This window comes from Manacus candei, unplaced genomic scaffold (genome assembly GCF_025592945.1).
Source record: "Manacus candei isolate 608988 ecotype Guabito, Panama unplaced genomic scaffold, ASM2559294v1 h1tg000050l, whole genome shotgun sequence".
In the NCBI taxonomy this organism is placed as follows: Eukaryota; Metazoa; Chordata; class Aves; order Passeriformes; family Pipridae; genus Manacus; species Manacus candei.
Window position 1 is genome coordinate 33,897,127 of NW_026138098.1, and position 25,014 is coordinate 33,922,140.

Genomic DNA, 25,014 nt, shown 5'->3' on the forward strand with positions numbered 1-25,014 from the left:
TTTTTTGAGTTTGTTGTTCCTGTCACTTTTTTTTTTTGTGAGTTTCATATGTTGCTCTGGAAATTCAGAGACCAAGCACGATTAGTAGTTTTAGATGCAAATTCACAGAGGCTCTTCTGTAAAACCTCAAACTAAATCATTTGAAGTATGAAGTGCAACATCTGAGTCTTAGCAACTTGGTAACTTATTTTCTTGCTTTTTAGGGTATCCTTCTCAACTGGACAAAAGGCTTCAAAGCTACGGACTGTGAGGGAGAAGATGTGGTATATTTGCTTAGAGAAGGAATTAAAAGAAGAGAGGTGATTTTTCTTTTGGTTTTGTTTTCTTTTTCTCCTCCTGCTCCTCCGTCCCCTCCAGACTTGACAGACCTTGTGGGTCAGGCTGGCTCCCTCTCACAAGGTTTGTGTGCCTTGTGGACATGAACCTGTCCTGTGCAGAAGGTTGATTATTTTTTTCCCCCCAGAGGCTTCTAACTTTCCAAATTTGCCCAAACTTTCAAGACTTCTTTCAAACCATATGGCAATTTCACATGCATAAGAGCACGGAGAAAGCAGGAGTTTTCAAAACGGTGATTGCAGGAATGCACCTCAGTGCACCCTAAAGGACAGTTTTCCCCCCTCCCCTCCTTGATCTTTAAAATGCCTCAACCAGCTTAGCCAAAACTTCCTAGGAAGGGAAGAAAAATAGCCTGAGGAGGACATTACTTTTGCAGAGGTTTTGTCAGCCAGTGAAAAGGAGGTCTTAAAACCTTTGTTACTGGATTTGCTACCTTATTGCTGTAATAGAGAATGTTGATAGTCCTCTACTATGTGCCTCTGAACAAGATCTGTACATAACATACCTAAGCCAAAGAGAACAGTCAGGAATATTCTTTCGTCTGGAGACAAGTCTATCACAGGTACAACATGTGAGGAGCCTTAGCTGCCTACTGGTTGATTAAGTTCCTATTTCTGTGTGTGTGTGAAATCAGGATGATAATTTTAGTTGTTTCCAGTGTGCTTCAACAGCATCCCCTATGGTATGCTCCTTTCGTGTCCCCTTTGGTGTGATGGTTGCCCCAAGCCCGGAGTTCTCACTGTTGTATTTCTCTCTCCCAAAGGAATTTGACTTGGATGTGGTGGCTGTGGTGAATGATACAGTGGGCACGATGATGACCTGTGCTTACGAAGACCCAAACTGTGAAATCGGGCTCATTGTGGGTATGTGTTAGAGCTGCTTTTTATTGAACAGCATGTCAACACATCTGTGTGTATTCTCATGGAGGCACCCCTGTAGTTAACTGAAAATAAAGCCAGGGTGTTCAGGAGTGAAAGAGCAAAATTCAACAGCCAACTTAGTTCTGCCTGCAGTCAGTTGAGATAAGCAGAGGCTGTGGTGCCAAACAAATCCTGCCTGTTTTATCTAGTAAAGGCACTGTGCTGCTTGAGAAGAGAGCAGAGGTGGGCTCGGGCAGCCTCACCAGCTCCTGGAGTTTCTGTTAGTTCAGCCTGTCAGAGTTTCCCTACCAGGGTGTTCCAGTAGCCCACAGCTTCCCTCAAGCATGTGGTCTCTCAGAATAAACTTGCAAAGCACAGCCACAGTTCCCAAATGGCATGTGATGGAGAGCTCTGATAGACAGAGTGCAGTGACTGAGAGCTGCCTTCCCAGCAGCGAGACAGCTGAAGTAATACCATGGGTGACATGCAAATGCCACACACCCGGGGAGCCTGAGCCATGGGGCGGTGTGAATTCCCAAAGCTATCCAGAGAAATGAGTGTTCTGGGGGAGAGAAGGGGACAAAGCACCCGCAAGCTTTAAGCTGTGAGGTGGCTTGTAGGAAAATAAAACGCCACCAGTTTCTCCTCCAGGCCGTTGGAAGGTGTCCAGGATGAGTCAGCACAGTGCAGTGTGGGTAGGAAGTCGTGTCTGCGCAGCTCCATCGGTGGCGTGTGTTCAGGAACCAGAGTTCCCTACGGGAAGGACAGCATGTCCTTGGGGTGCTGGGAGCATCCTCTCAGGACTGCCTGCTGCAGCCCTGCCAGGCATGCTCTGCAGCAGCGTGTCTGTGTGCAGAGCAGGGGGTCAGAGGTGGTCTGGGTACTTCTGGGATGATGGGAGTGAAAGCCCTGGGCTCTGACAGGCTCCCTCTGCCCTGCCTGGATCACCTGGGCTGGGCTGGTGGCACCTGGTGGGGGAGGTTGGACACTGGTGGTGGCCCACAGCTGGGTTTGGTCTGGTTTGGTCCTGCAATCCTGAGTCTCAGTCTGCAAGCCCAGACGTCCCCCCCACACCCTGTGCTGTGGCTCATCTCTCCTGCAGCAGGGAGTACTGTGGGAGGATCTATTTTAGCTCAGACTGTATTGATAAATTTCCCTACAAAAACGGCAAAGGAAAACAGACTTGCTGACATAACTGATGCAGAATCTGTGGTGCAGGGTTAAATGGAGTTCCTCAGGTAACTTCAAGAAAACTTTTGCCCTGAGTAGCAGCTAAAGCTGCCTCTCATTGCTAATAATAAAGCTTTGCTCCCCAAGACCTCTGTGTACATGGAGCACTTGCCACACTCCTTAGGATCTCCTTTAAGCAGAATCAGATATTGTGTCATTTCAACATGGAAGTAACCTTCATACCAGAGAAAATAAGCAATTTAAATCAGAAAAAACCCCCAAGCAGTCAGCTGGTAAAAGCCCTGATACCTCAGAACTTGCTGAGGTTTTCAGTTCAGCACATTTTCCCTGGATTCTCTGGGTCTGTGGGCTTTTTGAAAGGGTGGTTCCTAACTGCAAAATCCAGCTGGTTGCTTGCTGTGGTTTTGGGTTCAGAAACACCATGAGGGTTGGTGGACCAAAAGTGCTGCCCTGCTGCCCCTCCCTGCAGCATGGGACCCTCATGGGTGGCCAGGGTGAGCCTCTTCTCTGAGTCACCTTGAGCTGTGCAGCACAGCAGAAATGTTCTCCTTCAGTTTAGGATTACTGAAGTGTGGGGTTTTGGTTTTTCCCTGATATTTTCAAATGATGATTTGACTTCGTCGTTCAGAAGGAAGCACGATCGGGATCCCCCGGAAGGCTTTTCAGGGCTGTGGTGCTGGTCCTAGTGTTGTTTTGTTCCAAACAAAGAGCAATGTCAGTATTTTCTTCCTCCAGGAACGGGCAGCAATGCCTGTTACATGGAAGAGATGAGGAACATAGAGATGGTGGATGGTGAGCAAGGGCGGATGTGCGTGAACACGGAGTGGGGAGCGTTCGGGGACAACGGCTGCCTGGACGACATCAGGACAATATATGACAAAGCAGTTGATGACTATTCACTGAATGCTGGAAAGCAAAGGTACTTTGCTATAAATTCTGTAAATTGTGTGCTGTGGATATAAGCCAGGCTGTCTTAAATGCTTTTAAGAGAGAATTGGATTTCTTGTAGTCGGAGAAGGGAGAGGTGGAAAATGACTGCAGCCTTGCTGTCCTGTGGGATCTTCCCTTCCTGTGCTTTTCCTGGTCCCTGCTTCAAAAGTCTTGAAATTACGAAGAAACCCTTTTTCTTGTCCTGTGCTATACTGAGGGGGTTAAGATGTCTTGTCATACTTTTGCTCTTGATCTCAGGTTAATCTCTTTTAGCTGAACTCTCTTTTTGTGCCTGTAGAAATCCTGAGCCTGTACCAGCTGGTGTGGTTGGAGCTTGGAGCTGCTTGCTGTAAAGCAGTCAGGAGCTTTCTAGCAGTTGCAGCCAGTTGCAGGCTCTTATTTCAGGCCATTTTCTGGATGAAATGTGTCATGTTAGAGGACCTGCCTTTCTTGGTCCTGGAGTTTGGTCCTCTTCTGGGAGTTCAGCTCCTGTTTGGGCAAGTGCTTCCCTGTCCCCTTCGAGAAAGGGCTGGTGGGAGGTGTACCCAGCACTGATAGAACTGGGCTGAAACTGCTGCATGCTGGGACTACACTTTTTCATCATTTCTCTGCAGCAATGCTTGGATGCCAGGAGCTTTTAAAAAGATTTTGTGATTAGAGTAAATCTGCCCAAAAACCTGGGGAATACAGACAAGTTGGCAGGTCCCATGGGAAGCTCTTTAGAAGCTGAGGCTCAAACAGACCCAGAGAGGCAGATGCTGGGCGAGCCTGATGCAGCAGCAGAGTTGGCATGGAGTAAGCAGCCAAAGGCAGTCATGGAGACTGCCAGGGGGAATAATTTATTCCTGAGATAGTTAGGCACTCAAGAGGGAGGACTCTTGCTGGGTACAAGCCTGAGAGAGTTCACAGTATTAAATGGACTGCGTGGCCCGCTTCCAGCAGGGTGGTGTGCTGGGCTCCACTCAGTCCAGGGCACTGACACTGCTGTAGAGCTTCAGGAGGTGAAATAAAGGAGGCATCACTGAATGGCCCTGCTCAGGAAATGGAAGAGCATTCAGTTTGTTGGTGAGGGCACAACTTGCAGACCTCAGAAAGCTCCATTCAAACCAGGATGGTGCTGGAGGGGCGGGAATGCAAAGCAGGGCTGCCCTGTGCCAGTGCTGAGCATCGCTCCGGGACCGCTCCTTGTCGTGTGCTGGGAGGAGGTCTGCAGCTGCAAGATATTCCCTCTCTCTAGCCTGGGGGCAAACTTGGGTCCTGTGTGCAGAGTGGGGTGTGAGAGGGGTTCAAGACAGCTTGGTTCCTCCCTGTGGTTTTGGGACTACTGGTTTCCTACTGGAAACCAGGTGCTGGAATTAAGTGAAGAGCATAAGCCAACCCTGGACCTCCAGCTTGCTGGTTTATGGGTCAGTGGTCCTGTGAACATGCCAGATGTACCTTTTCACATCCTTTATCTTCCACAGGGTTGGTTTTGCAGCACAGGACTCCCTTAAAAACACTGCACTTGCAGTGACTGTACCCTGTTAGTTTCCCTGTAATTTTGCTGCGTGGAACCACTGAACTTTTTCTGTTTGAAGGCCTCAGCCTTGCTTCAAGAGGGCTCCCAAATGTGGAGACAAGTTTTCCTGGGGTCCACTCAGGGCTGTCCTTGGGGGATGCGTGGCTAATGTGCCTTTTGACTGGGCACCGTTCTGCTCTCTGGTGACAGGTTTTCATTTCTTTCATCTGGGAGAAATACCAGCTGTCATTAACATGCCTGGCCAGGGGAACATGGCAGTGAGAAATTAAAGGAAGTGTCTGTAGATGGGCTCATGAGGCTTCCCACCAAGTCTTCATGCTTTTTCTTGCCTACTTTTTCTAGTAAATGGCCTCTCTGTGTGAATGGGGTTGCGTATCTTATGTCCCCAAAGTGTGTGGGCAGGACACCTGGCTGGTGAGTGACAGAGCTGTGATGCTGCCTTTGCAAACGTGAGCAGGTTCCCTCTGAGCTGCACCGCTGTCTCTCCTTGCAGGTATGAGAAAATGATCAGTGGGATGTACCTGGGGGAAATAGTCCGCAATATTTTGATCGACTTCACCAAACGGGGGTTCCTGTTCCGAGGCCAGATTTCAGAGACGCTGAAGACCAGGCATATCTTTGAAACCAAGTTCCTTTCTCAGATTGAGAGGTAAGAGCATGGGAGGCTGCTCAGTGTGAAATACTGTGGTGGTGCTTGGCTGGTGACACTCCTGAAGGGGAGGGACAGCTGGAGAGCCTTGCTTACTCCTCCAGAGATTATTTTGGTTTCAGTAAGAGCCTCTGTGTGTGCAGAAGGACTCTTTAAAGCATCATCTGAATTTCTATCAATGCTCACTGCTAAATCCTGGAAAGGGCCGTTAAGGATTCCCTCACTGTATTGTTTTATTTGCTTGTTTGGAAATCAAGCCATTTTCCTGGGCCCCTTGTGTGTGTGTAGGTATAGTTGTGGGATGGAATGAACACTAGCTGAGTGGGCACTTTTTACTGGGCGTTTTTGTGTTTTTATTGCTTGGGCTCTGTATTTTAAAGCAATCTCTGAGTCTTTATGGGGGGAAAAAACCCCCAAGTTCATCATGAAAAATATTTTCCTGAAACGCCTCATGGTAAGAAAAGAGAAGGAGAAGCAATGCAGAGCTGGACTTGGAGCCTCTGTGGCTGCTTGCACCCCTCTCCTACACTGCAGCCATGGTGCTGGGGCGAATGAATTTGCATTCCCTGAGGTCTCTAGTGCTGTCAGGAAAGGCTGCTGCCTGGTGGGGGTGCGTGGATGCAGCCATGGGTGCAGTTGGGGTTTGTGGCACTGGCTTGTGTGAGGGGAACCTTTAGTTTTACCACTGTGCTCTCCTTCTGCAGTGACAGGTTGGCCTTGCTGCAGGTGCGGACCATCCTGCAGCAGCTGGGGCTCAACAGCACTTGCGACGACAGTATCATTGTCAAGACGGTCTGCGGGGCGGTGTCAAGGCGAGCAGCTCAGCTGTGTGGCGCTGGAATGGCCGCCGTCGTAGATAAAATTAGGGAGAACAGAGGGTTGGAGCGCCTGGAGATAACGGTCGGTGTGGATGGCACTCTGTACAAACTACATCCTCAGTGAGTATCTGCCTTCTCAGCAGTTTTTTGCCCGTAGCGCGTTGCGTGTACATCCCTTCTCTTGACGTGCCAAACTGGGCTCTCCTACTTGCTTAGGATAAGAGCCACGGAAGAACAAGTCTTAATCAGGGGATTCAGGGTTTTCTGAAGGGCGACAAAAGGGTCAAGAAGGACTTGTGAAAGATTCTTGGGGTGGTGACAAACTGAAGGGGACACAGCCTTTGCTGGATGAGTTGGAAGCTGTACAGCGGGGGAAGGATCTCTTGGCTGTGCACAGGCAATGACAGAGCAGTGCTGAAATGCTTGGTGCCTCTGGAGGATGTTTCTGTTCTGGGCACAGCCGAGATGGGCTGCTGAGGAGCAATGCAGGTGAGGGCAGGAGTCTAAAAGAGCAGGGGCAGGAGGAGAGGACTAGTGCCCACCTCCAGTGTGCATGGAGGGAGATGGGTGGGAAGGAGATGACTTATGTGATCTGTACTCTTCCCTTTGCTGTGGTAGTAGTGATCTGAGTTAACCCCACACAGACAGAGAGGCAGGGCCGGGATGCCAGTGCTTCTTTCCTTTAACTCCTACTGTGCCCAGTCTTCAAATCCACCCTAGTTTCCAACATTTCAGTTCTTTCCCTGGTGAAAGGGGATGCAGCGCAGAGGCCCATGGCAGCGCTCTGCTCTGCGGATGGTGCAAGGCCTCCCTCACCCACTGCCCGTGTTTCCTTTCACAGCTTTTCAAGGATCATGCACCAAACAGTCAAGGACCTGGCACCCAACTGCGACGTGACCTTCCTGCTGTCGGAGGACGGCAGCGGGAAGGGGGCCGCGCTCATCACAGCGGTGGGATGCCGGCTGCGCGAGGCCGAGCAGAACTGAACTCCACAACCCTGGCCCCGATTCTGTCTTGTGAGCACTTTCTCATAAAGCAGCGACTGCATAGTCAGAACTGGTAAAAACCCAGAACTCACTGCTTTATCGGGGGGAAAAAAAAAAATTACAACTAATGACATAAAAGAAAAAAAAATAGGATACAAGATAGAATGTGTGCTGTTAATAATATCTCCTGTTTCTGGACCCCAATCTGCATGTTTCTTACTCACCTTGTTGGTACCTTCCCCATCTGTAGGTCATGGAAAAAAAAATCAGTCTATAATTTCTGCAGTTGTCAAAACTCGGTTGTTGTCTGAGACGAAATTGCCCCCAAGTGATGTGCTTTGAGAGCTACCGTTGCATCGTACCGAGTGTGTCCTTTGCAGCATCCCTGTGAGCGCACTGCCAGCACACTGACCACCAGACCTGGGTGTTGATGCTTTTAGTGAAGGGGAAGCAACAGTTCCCTCCTGCATATCTACCTGCTGTTGTTCCGTCTAAAGCGATTGTGAAAACATTATGGTGTGTCAGCACCGTGCACGCACGTAACTCTGTAGTGGGACTTGACACCGCGACTTACTCGCTTCCTTGATGCCTGTTCTGTCATGGTAAAAGTAAACGCCCTTGTCCCACAGATCTGGTTCCACTGGTATTTCCCATTGCTTCTGTGAGCAGTGTTGTGTTACTGGGCGAAATCCGCCGCGTTTCGGCAAGAAATCCCCAAAGAGTAAAATGAAGTGGTTGGTGATTGGGGTAATCCAAACCTCCAGACCTGCGAGATCGGCAGATCCATGGTCCCTGCACGGCTGTGCTGTGCTCTTCTGTCTAAGAGTTCTTATAAAAAGTATTTCCTATCTCTTCTTGTTAGTCTGGATCAGGGCACTGCTGCTGCCCTTCCACGGAACCTGCAGCTCGCCTGCGTCCCTCGGATGCGGCACTTCCGTCTCTCGCCTTAAATGGGTATTTGCTTCCACACAGAGCTTTAATCTTTAATACTGTTCAGCAATCACTCAGAACACAAACACTCAGCTAGAGTTAGTGCTCAGAAAGGAATAGGAGGGTTTGATTTTGATCTTGCCTTTGAGGACCTGGGCGTATAGACAACCCACCAAGCCAAAATTGGACACAGCTTATTCCAAGGATGAAAGCAACAGCAAAGATCATACACACTTGGTGTCCCCTGTCCTCTGTCGAGTCGATGCCATTATTATACTTGCATACCAGTTGCATTACTGAAATTGAAAAGCAGTTAGGAAGGTAAATGTCGAGTAACATTTGCAAGTCACACCACTTTCTGCAAAGAGGGAGACCACACAGTACTCCTTAATTCCCACTCTTCTACCAAAAATGAATTTGAGATATCTGCATGGTTTTCCTTGCTGCCTTTTCCTGCAGAAAGTAGATGGAAATTTGCAGGCTACTCCTCTTTTTCCTCATTCCACTCCTCTAAGATTTGGATTGCCCTACCTATCAATAACATTTCAATATGCATTATGGTGCACTGTGAGTGAATGTTGTAAAGTAACATGTGAGTCACAAACAGTCATTGCAGCTTTAAGTGTGTGTCTACCTGAAAAATTGCATGCCTAACTGGTTTTGCAAAGGTAGAGAGTCTTTTTACTTTGCACACTAGTAGCTCTGGTACTAGTGTTACGTGATACTTGTGAAAATATTAAACTTTTTTGATGTGCGTTAACTGGTGTTTAGTGGTTCTTTCTGGAAGAGGTGCTGTTGGCTGGTGGCTTAGTGCTTTGGGAAGAGCTATTGTGTAGGGAGAGCTGCAACCTAATCCCAGTGGTGCCTGTGTTTTGTGTGTGTGTTTTTATTCCCGGGCATTCGGGGTCAGATTCAAACAGGGTGGATTTCACCCAGGTCCCCATGCCTCGTGTTTCCTAATGTAGTTCAGCAGAGGCACAGCGCTGACAACGCCCAAATCTTAGGGGGCACGTAGCTTGTCTGGGGGCACCTCATGCCCTGTCTTGTGCAGGGGGATCTGCAGTGCAGGAAAACCTCAGCCCACTGCACCGAGAGCAGTGTGATTGTATTAGGCTTTGCCAGATACACAGTGATGGATACATCATGTCACAGTCGGTGAGCTCCCTGTGTGCAAAGGGTTAACGTTTGCAGAATCCTGGTGTCAGGTGCTCGTACACCACTGGTTGGCACAGCCTGTGTTGGAGTTGTTGTAGATGAAAGCCCCTTTTGCATACACTAGAGCTGTGCTTCTTCAATAACCCATTTTACGTTACAGCTTGAATAGTGTCTGACACCCTTGATGTGCAGCTATGACCCCAAACAGGAGACAGAAGAAGGTGAGAAACTTTTTGGGCACAGGGGACATGTTGCATTTGAATTGCTTGAAGGTTTGCAAATCTTGTGCTTGCCCGTAGTCGGCAGTGCTGTAGGGGTGGTGTGAGCCGTGCCTGGGGACCTGGGTTTGGAGCTCTTTGGCATCTGAGAGCTAGGCTCAGTGCAGGGTAGAGGGGAATGAGAAGTGGAAGTTAAACTCGGTCTCAGGGTGACTGTGAATTTTGGAGATGCTGGCATAGGTCATTTTGTTTATTGGATCCAGCTCATAACAAATAGGGAGTGAGTTTGTGTTTCTAACAGCGTAACTTTTCCTACCGTGGACCATAGTTGATAAGACACAGCAGTTCTTTTCCAAAGGGACACCTGGTGGGATTTTCATTTCCAGACTACTTCTTACCCCTAGGAAACTGTTCCAAGTGAATCACACGCTATAACTGTCTGAAGAAATGTCTCCAATGTTATCCAAGCAATGACTGAGATGTCTTTCTTAAAGCTTTTAGGCTTGGTGAATAAAATCACAGTCCTCTTAATTGTTAAGCTGTAGTTACTGCAATATGAACACAAAAATCTTATATTTCCTGGGGAAAAGACCATTTGCATACCACTGTTGTAATGTCATCTGCTCCTTCCTCCTCTGAGGGTTCTCTCAGAAGCCTTTTGAATGAGTTTTAAAACAAGCAGACCTTGTTTTGTTTTGTTTTCTTAAGAAAATAGCAGAAGGCAAAATAAAGTGTTTCTGAACTTCTGAACCCCGTTCTGTGCTTTTTGTTCATTCCTTTGCCTTAAAAATGAGATTCTTCAAATATTTTCTTTACTGACTGCAGGGACTGCTTTGCTACTTAGAGCACAAGAAACCATGCAGAGGAGGGATTTGGTGCTGCCCTGGAGGTCTTTACTGCTGCGTGGTATTTAATCCTGTCTATATTTATATGAAGAATTGCATGTATTTACTGTGGAGCATGGTGTTCCTGTTACCTCATGTATCACAGGAATAATGTAGCCTGCCTTGGCATGCCTTTTCTTCCAGTGTAACAGGGGCTCAGAGCGTCTCTGCTCCCTTAACTGTTGCTGTTTCTGTGGGATGAAACCTCAGGATCTGCCGTGGGAGTCCGCCAGAGCATGGGGAATTCCTTTTGCAACCTGAAGAAATCGCCCCCTGCTTTCTGCACCAAACAAGAGAAGGATGCCTTGAGCTGTCAGCAGACATTGGTGCCTGTCAGGGGTTGCACAGGGGCTGCACTGGCAGCACATGTGTGACATCTGAAATAGGCTCTGGCTGTTCAGGTGTGATGGAAGGTGGAGGGGAAGGGGGGGATGCTGAAGGTAGGCCTGTTTGGTCTGAAAAGCTCTGCATTAGAAAACTGCCTTAGAATCACATCAGCTGGGCAGGGGGAGGTACAGCTTATGTATATCATATAGTGAACTCTGTAGGTGTCCTGCAGTTCCTCTGAGCAGAAGTCTTTGCCCACCTCTAGCCTGATCCCAGAGATGTGTGCCTGGCAGAGCATCCCTCCCAGATGGTTTTCAGTCGGTGGCTGCCTGTAAATGCCTCTTCCTACTCCCCCTCTGCCCCCTGCACACACCAGCAGCACAACCTTGGGAGAAGCAGGCTGGCCAGGTAGGAGGGCTGGACAGGTAACGTCTGGACTAGAAACTACCTGCTGGAATGACATAAAATTGTGAACTTTTCCAGAAGGGCATACAGCCCTGGGCTCTATTGTCCCATTAGTGGAACAAGTTTGTTGGGCCTCTGCATAACATAACTGTTCTCCACAGCAGGCAGAGAGGAGGAGAAGTGGACAAGGAAGATATATCTACTGGTTCCTGTACTGAAACAGTCTTGGGAAGATCATATCCCTGAGTACTCTTTCAGTTCAAGCCGCAAATCATTTTTCTGGATTTTCTGCAGAATTTAAGCCTGGAAGCACTTTGTAGTTTTACTTTCACAGAGCAAAGGGGAATATTTCAGATAATGATCTTGTTGACATTATAGGAGCTTTTTAATCACTAAGGTTTGGCTCTGTGATATTCTTTACAAACCATTAGTGAGAGGTGAAGGTGATTGTGAGGTGCTACTTATCACACCAGTATTAAATGCTGTATTACTTTTATATAATGTTTAGATTTCAGCTCCTCCTGTTTTGCATGCCTGCACATAATGCCTCAGGCTTGGAAGATTACATGTTTCAGCCTTTATTTTCATATCTGATAAGAGAAGAGCAGTGAGGATAAATATGGGGTAAGTCTGGAAAGAGAAGATGAAGGGACTATCTGGGAAAAGACAGTGATGGGTCAGGCTGCTGTTAGGACTAAAAGGAGGGGAAGGATTCAGAATGCATCCATGAGCACTGACCAAACCAGTGGGCAGCCCACACCTGGCTGCTGACTCTCCAGAGAGCCTCACTCTCCAAATTAGGCTCCACAATTAACTATGTGAAGGAGGAATCACTTGTTAATAGGAGTTTAATAGGAAAATGACATCGTATTTTGCTACAAGGTTATAGAAATCCATGCAATGATGATGTCTTAAGGAACTGTTTTCTCTCTTTTAACTCATGAGAGGTAGTGCTGGGGAAATTGCAGGCATGAAAATTCCAGAACTCAGAAAATTTTCAGGGCAGGCCTGATTTTTCAGTCTCGAGGTGTTAGTATTTGCCTTTGATATAAACAAGCTTTGATCCACAGTCTTACCCACCTTGGGGCTGCTGAGCCATGGGACAGCTGCCCACACAGCCCCGGTGGTCCATCCAAACTGGGCCAGGTGAGCCCCAGCACCTCTGCTGCTGCTCCAGCACCTCTTTTCCAGATTTAAGTGTCTTGGTGGAAGAGAAGATCATTATGTGGAAGAGAATAATTGCTATTCCACTGATGGGCACTGCCTCAGGTCTGCTGCTCTTCTGACCTCAGGGGCATGATCTCTGTTCTGTATTGCAGTTGTTGATGTATGGGAGAGCTAAACCTACATCCATAGCTGGGTGATATTTGGACCTACATGGACACAAGTATTACCAGCAGGCTGCTTTTAATGCTGATGGCGTCTAAAGAAGTCTTGTAGGAAACAGTTGCTCCAGAGAAAAAATCTGCCTTGGGCTTCTACAAATCTGCTGCCCTGACGTGGTGTGTGAGGATAGAGCCAGAACCAGGAGGAGGAAATCAGAGCTTCAGTTGGGTGAGGGTAAATGATGTCTTCTCTTTCTCATTCAGCTGAGTTCCTGTGTCAAAACTGCTTGTTCTTGACTTCCTGTGGGTTGTCTGGTAAAGAGATGGGGTCGTAAGTTTAAGTTTGTCTTTTTCAGTTGCTTTTATGCACGGGCACCACCGGAAGGCCAGCTTGAAACCAGAACGAAACCTGTCAGTGCGAGAAAAGAAATTAAGTGGTGAAATGATCTTTTTAATTGCACAGAGAATGAACAAATTCATGACTTGGTTCTACCTGTGGATGACCATGGAAATAAAAAATTTCTATTGAAATCAAAGGAGAGAGGTGAAGAGCTAAATGTATAAAACCACAGAGGGAGGTGCAATAGGAGTTTATGATCAGATTTCCATATATTTTAAGTAAATATATAAGATCAGTGAAATGGCAGGCTGTTTGATGTGCTCAGTAGATGATGCTGGCCATGCTGGTAACAGCATTTGAGAGCATCTGAGGAAAATACGTGTGTTTACCCACTGGAAGCTTTTTTAAAAAAACATGAATTATTAAATGAGGAAGCTGTCTGCTTTCTGAGAAAGGAGGGAGAGAACATGTTTGGGTGTTACATGTTAAATGCAGGTTGGCTAGATGGGCTGCAAAACTGTCTTCTTTTGCAAGCTTACAGGCAGGGTGCTGTTTGAAACGAGCCTCTCAGTGTCCCTCTGGAGTTAGGCATTTGGTTACCCTCGAACTGCATGCAGCCAGGCTGAAGGGAGAGGCGGGCTATGGATGCAGGATTTGGCATGGGGATCCACGGGCAGCTGGAGCAGCTCCCACACTCTGCATCCCAACACACCAGCACAGAGCAAGAGGGACATCTCTTGGCATGATGGGGTTGTGCTCTCCCAGCTGCTCCCTCGTGGGGACTCCCTCGTGCATGCCAGGATGGGACCTGCAGCAGGATGCCCCTGGGCTACTCCTGCTTCCCCAGACTGTGGGGGGCTCAGGGCTGTGCTGGGGGGATGGCCTGGGAGGAGCAGGTGGCTGAGCCAGCCCAGCATTAGCTCAGCAGATGCATTGCAGGGATTACAGATCCCTCCCTTGGAAGTAGGATGGTCTGCGTGTGGAACTGGGTGCAAATGTGGCTGCACTGATTTTACATGTGCTTGCCTGCATTTTATTCCGAGGCAGAAAATCTTAAGGGCCGACTTAAAATCTCGCTCAGAGGGTGCCCCATCTCACATTATCAGCAAAGTGTAAATTAAGTTGTCCACTCAGCCTATGGACTGCAGTTGAAAATCACAGCTGTTCTCTCCTCCAGAAACTTATGCTTTTTCAGACAGGTTTTTGTTTTCTCTGTGCACACACGAGCACACTACTCACCTCTGGTTAAGGCAGCAGTATATGATGGGGTTGTACATGGTAGAGCTCATGGCAAGGAGGAAGACTGCAAGATACACCTGCTGAATGTACTTTTGCTGGTAGATGTCTTCCTTAAAGCTCCCCAGGATGAAGTATATGTGATAGGGCAGCCAGCAGACAGCAAAAATGATCACCACTACCACCATGGTCTTCACAAACTAGGAAAACAAAACCAGGGGTTTATTCCAGGGCCTCTGTGTGGTTGTCTGAGCTTTCTGGGGCAATGGGAAGTGCTGCTTTTGTTTTGGGTCTGGTTTGCCCTCACAAAGTGCAGTGTATGGAATGTAGAGCTGGGCTGCTATGGCAAAGAAACCAGCTGTGGTGTTAGAAACTGGGAACAGGGAGGGAGTTAGAGCAAATGTTTCCAGGTGCACCAAGTCCTGCAGAGGAATTGCTTGCTTCTGCATCAGGGAGATGTGCAGGGAAATGAGAACACTGCTGTTACATTGAAACCTCTTCAGCCTGTCAAGAGTTTTACCCTGGTTTATCCTACCACGTGTGGACTCACTGGGCACCAGGCTTTACTCTCTAAGGACTGCTGGGAACTGGACTGCTCCTGTGAGCCTTTGTTCCTTGCAGGCTGGCTGGTGCATCTAATCACCATTTTTTTCAAACTTGTTGGGGGATGCTCTTTACCCCTGGCCCAGAATATTTTGTTAACTTTTCATGCCCAGTCCCACAAGATTTTGTACCCGCTGCAGGCTCCATTTTGGAACTGGAGCCAGCAGGGCTGGTGTGCTGAGGGGAATGATTTTTAAGTTTCACTTCTGACCTTTTTTTTGGCATTAACTTGGTGTTCATAGCGGACTCGGTGGAGGTGGTTGCCTGGAACTGCACTTCTCCACAGAGTGATTCCTATAATGCTGTATGCAACAAACATCACCATTAAAGGCAGCAAATAAATCAACACGATCACGGCAATGTGGTACCTGAAAGAGAAGAACAAGCAGGTTTTCACAGTCGGTATGGCTCTCGGAGGGCTCTTTCAGAAATTGTCTTTTGGACATGTATGGCTGGCTTCCATCAACTTCAACCACAAAGCAGAAATTTTGCCTACAATCGTTGTAATAGAGACTTCTGTAAACAGCAAAACCTCGTCTCTCTTGTGGGGTGATGAGGAGTCCTTGGGCTGGATTCACTGCTCTTTCAAGAGAGAGTAACATGATTTATCTTTTATCGGAAGGTCACAGTCTGTGGTCACCTGCACTGATCTTTGCTATCCCACTGCAGTGAGGAGAGAGATGGCTGAGACTCTCAGTCTTTAAATCACAGGAATGGAAAAGGAATAGTCCAAAAATTATACAGTAACTTGATGAATGCAATAGTGGCAACAGTGGAAAAAACCTGGATCGGGGACAGCAAAAGGCTGCTGACAGTGTGCACAAAGATGCAGAGAGTGAGGAAGGAATATTGCCTCTCTTTGTGTAGCTGGCAGTTTTTATTTATGTATGCAGTTACATATCACCAACAGGCTAATGGTTACTGCTCCAGCTGAAAGCACTGGCATTTCCTGCAGCTGTATTTTACCTCAGCCCTTCCCAGCTTTCCACATTACCCCAGAAACTTCTGCTGGTTCCCTCGTGCTGGGGGTTGATTATTTTAAGCAAGCACCATTTATGGGAAGGGAACAACCTGCTCACTCAGTTACAGCAGCTGTCAAATTAACATAAACAGTGTGAAAACCAGGATTAGGCAGGAGGGCTCTGGCACACGCTGCTGGCAGTGACCCCAAAAGGCTGGGTGGGTGGAAATGGTCTTTCTCAGTATGACAAGGCTCTGGGGTTACTCCCACATCAGCTGCTTTGACAGCGCTGTTGAAATGGGTGTTGGGGCCCTCGGTGGTGTTTGCTCCTTGGGGTGGCTGCAAACACCACAGCACTGGCTGCATAGAGAAAAATACTGTATTTGTGAAATGTGGCAAGTTTGTCCCTGCCTGTCTTCCACCTTTTCCAGTTGTCCTCAGAGCAGTGCTGGTTTTGAAGGTCTAATGATGTGTGTGGAGTGCAGCAAAGCCCTTTTAGGGTTCCCATCCAGGGAGGAGGAGAGGATATAAACTAAGCATGCATCCTATTGCTAAGCTTGAGCACATGCAAAAAGGAACTTTTAGTCTTGTAGCTTTACTGCTTCACTGCAAAGTTAACCTGTCACCAGAAAAAAAAAAATCCTCTGTTGTTAAGGTTCTTTATTCTGGTTAAACTTCTGTGGATTCATTCCCTTCATAGCCAATATTTCTCAGGCACTGGCAGTCACAGTGCATTGTTTGGGGTTTTTCTTACTTGTTTCTAATCATAATTATACACATTTTTTCCCACAGAAAAGGATTTTCCTTTGCTCTGTTATCTAGAAATCCTGAAGGCTGGTTTTACTCAATTGTAAAGGATTTGGAGGACCCACAGTCAACAGTGGAACCCAGTTCTCCGTTCTTTTGGGTTTTCTTTGGGTTTTTTAGTATTTCTGTCCCTCATTATTTGGACTAGCACATGAATGGCTGCACATGGCTTTTCCTCCATGGTCTGTGTTGCAGGCATCTGTCCCAGCAAATCCATCACTCAGTATGATTTCTGGGGAGCAGTGCTTCCAACTTCCTTTCTAGGAGAGATGCTGAAACCCGCAGATATGAGGCTGTTCAGGCAGAGTGAGTGAGTGAATGATGTGTTGTGGTCAGGAGCTGCTGCTCTTCAGCTGGGGATCCCAGAAAGAACCTGCCCCTGCTATTTGCCATGTTCAGGACCAGACTTTCCAGCCCACAGAGATTTCGTTGGCATGCTGGGAAACTTGTTTCAATCCTTCCCAAACCACGGATGTGGGAGAAATAAACCTCACACAGTTCATCTGAATGAAATAGTCATCAGTGACTCATCTATTAGTGACTATCTGCTCTCCCACCTTCTCAATTGGCTGGAGCCTGGCACACTGTGCTCCACACCATGTGCCAAGGGGTACCAACCAGGAGGAGCATCACCCAACATGAAGTGAGCCTGATTTTACTCTTTGCTCTTCTGTGACTCTGGAGACTGGGGACAACTGGCTATTGGTGATTGAATATGCTGCAGCTCGGCCAAAATTATGTGAAGCTCCTGGAACTTGGCACATATCAGTGTGAAAACCTGTTAGTTTGGTAATAACTTAACCTTAGAAGGCATCCAGCTGTCTGCCAGAGATTAAGACCGAGCAAGGAAAAATGTGCATGGAGCTGGGCAAAAGGGTTCAGAGTGCAGAGTGAACTCAGGGAGTTTAGCTTGTGGTTTTGGTTTGAAAAATTGTTTCCACTTAATTAATCGATTTGTTCCTTTTCCCCAGTTCTTCCATTAGTACTTTGCATAAATATGTTTTGCTTGATAAATCTCTCAAACTGCTCTGTGTATCACATGCTTTGAATAATGAGTAATCACAGCAGATCCCCTACATGTGGGGTATGGGTTGTTTCATCTGTTTGACCAATCTTGTTTAAAAGCAGGAGGAAATCTCTGTGAGGCTTAGGAACTTCTGGGGGCGCAGATGTGTGCTCAGATAAATCAGGCTATAAAACCTCAGGATGTTTGAAGCACACTCCTCTCAGGTTTTATTTTCCTTTTCCCCAAAAAAAGAGCAGCATAATTTTTAACTAATTACATGGCTTATCAGCATTAAAGATACCCAGTTTCCTCCTGCCCCAGGGAGGAAGAAAATCCAAAATTTTTGCGAACAGCATTTATTGCTTGTTTAGAGACTTTTCACGCTCCTTTCTCTTAAATCCACCAAGCTCTGTATTTAGAGTTTCTAGACTTATGACCAGTTTTCAAAGCAGGGCAGGATGGCACACGGCCTTTCTTTATCCTGAACCATGATCACCTAGGAGCTTTTTCCACAGTTGGCTTAAACTGAGCATAGATTGGCTGCCCAGCCCTCTGTTCCCCTGCCCTCTCTCCCAGCACTCCCCGTAACCAGCAGCTTAAGATGAAATTAATTTCCTTAGTTAACTTCTGCCTGAACTGGGGGTTTTATTGTTTCTCTTACGTGAGCTGGTGCTTGGATCCAGCGTCGTCAGGCCAGACCACGATGCATTTCGTGGTCCCGTTGTCCGTCAGGATCTCAGCATAGAAGCACTGTGGGAAGGCCAACCCAAATGCCACCAGCCAGATTATCCCAATTATGACTCTGGTGCTTGCAGCAGAGAGCCTGGGCTTGAAGGGGTGAATTATTGCCACATACCTGCAGGAAACATAGGTAAGGCTTTTACAGTTACGTTGATAATCTATACAGCACATAGAGCAACTGTAAAAACTCAGCAGGACTGCATAGGGGGCTTTATTAATAGAGATATTTTGATAGGTTCCAGGCCATAAATCATGGAACTGAATCCTTTCTGAAGAGAATGACTGCAAGTCTTAGGGCAGGATGCATTAAACCCGTGGGGATGGATGCTTCTGGTCTGAGGAGGAAGCAGTCATCTATATCTTCTGCATATGGTCTTTGCAAATATTCCCCTTACAGAATTTTTCATAGAACCCCAGAATGGTTTGGGTTGGAAGGGACCTTAATGACTACCTAGTTCCAATCCCCCTGCCATGGTCAGGGACACCTGAGCTGGGCTCCAAGCCCTGTCCAACCTGACCTTGAACACTTCCAGGGGTGGGGCATCCACAGCTTCTCTGGGCAACCTGTGCCAGGGCTTCACCACCCTCATAGGGGAAGAATGTCTTCCTAATATCCAATCTAACCCTGCCCTCTGTCAGTGTGAAACCATTCCCCCTTGTCCTGTCATGCCAGGCCCTTGTAAAAAGTATTCTCTCTCTTTTTTTTTTTTAATTAATTTTTCAAATTCTTTACCAAAAAAAGCACAGCCTGTTATGCTGTTTCCTCCTAAGTATGCCGATCTCTGATGCCTCATATTATCACAAGAGCAGACAGGGGTCTTGAGTATCCTTTACCCTGAATTTTTCCCCACTGATTTTTAGCTGTGGAAAACTTGTGTTATCACCTCTGTCTGTAAAAGCCCGAGCACTTGTGCTTGCAGTGGAAGTGCTGACCCCTCCTTCCCACACCTGCTCAGAGCCCTCACAGCACTTCTGACTCTTGGATTACTCACGAGCCCAGGGCACTCTCTGGTTTTAAGTTCCCTGTCAGGGCACTCTCTGGTTTTAAGTTCCCTGTGTGGAAACACACGGTGTCGTAACAAGTACATAATCAATTATGCATTTCTTGTCATGCTTCCCCTGTTCTTTGTCATGGTTGTTACAAAGGCAAAATAGAGTGGCAAATGCCTATTGCCTCCTAGTTTCATAGCAAAAATCATAGCAAATTGTGCTGTCCCTTGGCCAGGCCAGTGGGAGGGAGCTCTGCAGAACAGGGAGTGATCCAGGGCCACACGGCAGCAGAGCCTTATTTAGCTATAAAATTTTCATGTCACCTTGCTTTTCATTAGCTTGCTGTAGGCAGTGTTATGCAGTGCTCAAGTCTGGTCAGGAAGTGGTGAATATTCTCCAGAGTATTTGCCCACAGAAGTGCCTGAAATGATGATCTGTGGCTCTTGGTGAACGGCAAGTCCTGGGAATAAATGATGCCAGTCCCTGTGCTGTCATAGCCCACGGCAGGGTGTTACAGGACTGCTGGGTGGAGGCTTTCCACTCAGCCAGGGGTGCACCCCTGAGGTGACCTGGGATTTTAGGCGAGGTCCTGCAAATTGGGAGATTTACCAAACCTGCTGAGATCTCCTGGCCGCTTCTGCTGTGTGGCAGCACTGCCTTTGCCCCCCTGCTCCCTGTGCTCTCTCTCTGTGCCCTGCTCCATGTGACATCCCAGGATGCTGGGACTGCAGTCGTGGCACCCTTTCTCTGGTCCTCATCCCATATAGACAAAACACAATTTTGGGCACGCTTGCACACTTTCCAGACAGGTCCTAGGAGCCTTTGCTAACTGGAGTGGGAAACCAATAGACTACTTTTGTGCCTGGAGCACTGCAGTGGAAAGAGCTGCTCCAGGATGGGGAAACAGAATGATCCTAAACCCTAAACAGCTTGGAATGGGGAAACAGAGCAATCCTAAACCTAGTGGTGAGCAGTATCACCAGGGACTTTTCCACAGAGACAAAGATGACTTAGAGCTGTCACTTCTTAGCCTTCTTCCTTACAAATAAACTGCTTCAAAAGACATTGTTTTATCAAAGTTAAACACTGGAGCCCGAGTGGGCAAGTTCTCATAACAATAAATGGAAGTGGCGAGTTTCCAGGAGACAGTGTCAGGGTCTATTTTAAGGCTAAGGAAAGAATAGCTAAATATGGTTTGCAGTGAGGTGCCAAGTTTTCTTTCTGGTCTGTGCCACGTGACTAAAGAGATTTTGGCTGTATAGGTGCTTTCACTAAATATCCCCAAGGAACAAGAGCAGGGAGGCATGAGGACAGGTTGAAAGGGCTTTTGAAAAATAATATCCTTTAGCAGACAACATGTATAAAAAGCAGCAGTTACCAACAACCCTTGATTTAAAGCCAGGAGCAGCAAAAGTGTATTTTGAGTCTAAAAGTGAGTTGCCATTGATTCCAAATAGGGATTTGCTTTCATCTGGACAGCTGCAGACTGACAAACACGCCACTCATCCCTATCCCTGTGCTCATGAGTGCTCCTTCCAGCGTCCCCAGCTCCGGCGCGGGTTTCAGCAGGAATTAACCAAAGGGGAAAGCCCTCATTCCTCTCCTAGTTTGTTTATTGATTTTTTTGTGTATTGATTTTTTCCCCGAGGCTGGGCGTGCCGGTGTGAACGAGCTGCGAGCAGGGCGGGGGTTAGGGAAGCGACCCCGATAACTCAGAGAGCTTGGATGGCTCCAGAGGGACACTGGCTCCCCTCCCGAGGGGGCTGGAAGGGCCCTGCTTGATAAGGAACAGAGGAAACCTGAAGGAAACTGCAAAGTCAACAGCAGGGCTTGATAAAGGACTGCCAGTGTTTCTCGATGGGGGGTTTGGCTGTCCCAGGGAAGACCTTCACCGTGGGGTTGTGGCAGGGGCACAGTATGGAAAAGACAGAAATACTCCTGGCGCCAGGCAGAGAGTGGAAGTAATGGAGGGAAGACAGGAGGGATGGAAGGAAGGAGGGTAGAAAGCCTAGAAGGGAGCTTAACCTCCTCTACTTCTTGTACACACCATTGCCTGTAAGGGAGGAAATTCCCACGAACTTTTGGCCACTTTCTATTTAAAAGAAAAACAGCTCCATGTTGTTTAACAATGAGCTGTAAACACAGTCAGACTCCACAAATTTAAGCTCAAGTAAAAGTGACTTGGCAGATGGAAGAGAATATTATGGAAGTACCAAATTACCCCAGAAGTCAAACAAAATCACTGTTATTACTTCCCTCCCTCTTGGAATAAGTCATTCTAGTGAACTATGGGAGCAGACTCTGCCATTTCTGATCTAATTCCCATTATTTCTGGTGTTTTGCTGGGCTCACAGCAGGACTGAGGATGCTAACACTTTCAGCATCCCACAGCGTATCCTCATTTCTCTGGAAATATCCTTCTGATGGTTTAAAAAAACAGACAACAAAAAACCCCCACCCCAAACCCACAGAATATTTTGCAGGATGGCTGGGAAACAATTTATGGTCAATAATGTGGGAACAACAAAATACCAGCCACTTCCACTCGTTACAGATTTGTGTGTGATTCAGGCCAGGGATAAAACAGAAGATCACATCATAATTAGCATCAAACCCCATAGTTTGGCACTTGTCCCACTTTGCTGATAAGGCATCTGACACGGTACGTGGGGGCCAATTGCACAAAATATTGCAGTGATTTTTTATGACTCACAGGAGATTTTTTGGACCTTATCTTCTCCATTCTCCTCTTACCTCTCTGCAGCCACGGCTGTCATGGAGTAAATGCTCACAAACATTGCAGTGATGGGGAACCAGTTCTGAAACCTGCAGAATTCCTCGCCAAAATACCAGACGTTGTGACTGGCATAAATAAAATTGAAGATGGTGTTGAAAGCAGACATCAGCAGATCCGAAAGAGCCAGATTCACGATGAAGTAGTTGGTAGTGGTCCTCATCCTCCTGTGTGCAAGGATAATCCAGATAATGGTGACGTTGCCAACGATGGATGTGATAACGATGAAGGAATAGGTGATAGCCCACAAAGCAATTCTCCATCCTGGCTGGGTGAACTGGGTCACCCACGTCCAGTTGCCACTATCCTCGAGGGAGTCAGCCTGTGAAACGTTGCTGGCATTAAAAACAGACAACATGCCCGTGGTTTTCTTCTTCGTCTAAGTGTAAAGGAAAATCTCCTGGCATCTGCTCATTTTCTTGCAGTAGATGCTGGTGGTATGAATTTCCATGCATGTAACTAAGGGCTGTTAAAAAGACATCAGGCTGAGGTGTCTCATCCTCTCATCCTGTTTTCCAAGTGATGCAATGCAGTTCCAGGAGGAGATGAGCGATGCCAAGGGCGTCCTCCTTCTTCCCTGGCATTTTAACCTCCACTTGACGAGTAAAACCTAACAAACAACTCTCTCCCTTAAGTTTAGTTTTCCTTTAAAAAGGAAGAAAAAAGATGGAGGGAAGGAAGGTGTTTTCCAGGTCGGTGACAAGCGGTGTCTTCCTTCAGATTACTTTTAGGGTCAAGAAAATACAAGTAGAAGTATCAAGGCATAAAACACTTCAATCCAAGTGGAAATCCTTTTCCAGGGCAGGGATTTTCCAAAGAACCAGGTGTCTGAATCCTCTGCAGCGGGACTGAGGACATTTGCTTTTCTTTCCCTGCGTAACCACTGAACGCGAGGCAGGAGTCGCGCTGGGATAAAATCTCTACAGGTTTTAAGGGGACTTTGAAAGGAGGTGGAGTCTCTTCTGGGGAAAAACTAAACAACCAATTTGACATCAAATGAAACGTGGCAAAGTGGTACTTGAAGTTTTACCCCCCCCGCCCAGTTTTGAATAACCTCTGAAATGGTCACGCTGCTGTATCAGGATTTTACAGGTGTAAGTGCAAGGGTAGTGACTTTGCCAGGTTTACCAGTCCTGCAGTCCTTGAGTTTCCAGGACCCTCCCTTGTTTTCCCACGAGCTCTCACAGCAAGAGAGAAGCTACATTTAATGCAATTTAGCAAGGTCCTTCTCTTTGGATGGCTGATCCCCTTTCCCAGGGTATGCTCTAGAAATGCAGTGCCCTCACACAAGCAGAAGTTTCAGGGAAGAGGAACCCCTGACTCTGCTCGGAGCACACACTCTTGCTCGCTGCCAGCTCTAAAGTTCAGAGCAGAAACATAAGCAACACACTGAGGTTGAGAATTCCAAGAGTACTTGGCACTGGCTCGTGCCTGCTCTCCTGGAAGCTGAAAGTGCTTCAGGTATGAAAACCTGCTTTCACAATTCAGGAAGCACACAGGGTGCTGGGAGGGCAGCAGTTTTCGAGCTCCTGGAGCTACAGCTTGTGCCAGCCCCTCCTGTAACAGGGCAGTATTTATCCATTCAGGATCCTCTCAACCAGCTCAGCCTGGACTCTTTCCTTCCTTCATTAATTTCTGGAGGCAACCTTGAGATTACCCATCACCTAACACCTGCAACTCTTTAAAGCAGATATGGTATTGCCCAAATGTTGTTTTTTTAAGAAACCAATACCTGTAGTACTACATATAATATCTCCTTCTCTTCACAATACACTTCCTTGCAGGCAATCCCACTCACTTCCCTGCAGGCAATTCCACTCACTTCCCCACCCAGAAACTACAAAACCACACTTGTCCATATCTTCCAGCATGCATTGCAAGGCTGTTCCAGGCTCTTCTTCAAAGTCTTCCGCTGACACCTCATTAAGCAGCTTATGGACCTTTCACTTTCTGTACACAGTCCAAGAGGGCTCTTCCTGATTTGCAACATGAATTCAACAGCTAATAGTGTTCTTCAGATTATTTTTTTTTCTTCATCTCTCAAATCTCTGCAAATTCAAAGGAGAATCTGAGCAAACCCCTCCATATGTTTAGCTGGGAGCACAGCTTAAGTGCTTTATCAGTCAAGGAAAGCAAAACATAAGCAAGCACTTGGAAAAAGGGCTGTACTTATTGACCTTTCAATGGTGAAACCATAACCTTTCTCGGCTGACTTTGAAGACAGTCAGAGTGCCCAGGTTTCCTAGGAACCTTCTTCTGAACTGTCTGTCCTGCTTCCTGATCTGTTACTCAGGTGATAATCGGAGAGCAGTCACCCTTTGGTCAATATTTCATTGTACAAGTCAGGAGGGATTTGCTTTCCTTTATCCACACCCACACCTTTTATTCCTTTGCTGGTTGTGCATTGACAAGGTTATCATCCTGGAGCCCTGCCAGTGACTTAGTGTGTACTATCGGCCTTTTGACTTGAAAACTGGAGTGATTTTTGATAAAGGTGGGCTCCAAATTCCTCAGGGAAGTTGCATGTGCCTGGGACTGTGGGTAAAACCTGTCTATCCAACGATTTTGGAGTTGTACCAGAGAAGGAGACTATCTGGGAGAAAGGGTTTTGGGTTTGGCTGTTTTCACAGTTGTTTTTATTATGGGCAGGATTGTTCAAGGCCAAACGTTCCTGTGCTGAGTCACTGATCCCAGGTCTGAGCAAAGGGTGAGAGGTGCAAAGAAAAGATGCAGATCTGCAAGGTCAGGAAGGGTGATTGAGGGATGCTTTGTGTTTTGGAAACATAATACAAGGTAATACAGGCAGTAGAGGCTTTAATTGTATTGCGAGTTGAACTCTGTTTTGGGAGGAAGAACCTTTGTCCAGGAAACAGGTCTGAGAGCAGGACCATGAGCATCCACTTTGGGTGGGGGAAAGTGCAGCTGGCCTGCAGCTTTGTCAGCCAGGCATGGGCTGGAAGGAAGCAGAAAAATGCCTCTTGGTAGCTCTGAAAAGCTTTGGGT

The 25,014-nt window shown here is 47.2% G+C and overlaps 2 protein-coding genes across 3 annotated transcripts in view; one reads left to right on the top strand and one right to left on the bottom strand.

Moving 5' to 3' along the window:
• LOC127476847 (hexokinase-1) overlaps positions 1–10,342 on the top strand; it is a 36,638-nt gene extending 26,296 nt beyond the window's left edge. The window contains exons 13-18 of the mRNA XM_051800251.1: positions 204–299; positions 1,100–1,199; positions 3,123–3,306; positions 5,330–5,485; positions 6,190–6,423; positions 7,145–10,342. Of these exons, the coding sequence (XP_051656211.1) occupies positions 204–299; positions 1,100–1,199; positions 3,123–3,306; positions 5,330–5,485; positions 6,190–6,423; positions 7,145–7,289 (915 nt within the window). The 3' untranslated portion in view covers positions 7,290–10,342. The remainder of the gene's footprint in view (positions 1–203; positions 300–1,099; positions 1,200–3,122; positions 3,307–5,329; positions 5,486–6,189; positions 6,424–7,144) is intronic.
• A 1,496-nt stretch (positions 10,343–11,838) lies between these two features.
• TACR2 (tachykinin receptor 2) lies at positions 11,839–22,924 on the bottom strand. 2 transcript variants are annotated; one of them, XM_051800323.1, is made up of 5 exons: positions 21,972–22,924; positions 18,148–18,342; positions 14,924–15,080; positions 14,113–14,309; positions 11,839–12,942 (listed from the first exon to the last, which is right to left on the bottom strand). In XM_051800323.1, the coding sequence occupies exons 1-5, from the start codon at positions 22,367–22,369 to the stop codon at positions 12,747–12,749; spliced, it is 1,143 nt and encodes a 380-aa protein (XP_051656283.1). In that variant the 5' UTR covers positions 22,370–22,924; the 3' UTR covers positions 11,839–12,746. The 2 variants fall into 2 exon arrangements, with proteins under 2 accessions (XP_051656283.1, XP_051656284.1); XM_051800324.1 differs by lacking the exon at positions 11,839–12,942 and having other exon boundaries at positions 13,319–14,309.
• Between the last annotated feature and the right edge of the window lie 2,090 nt (positions 22,925–25,014).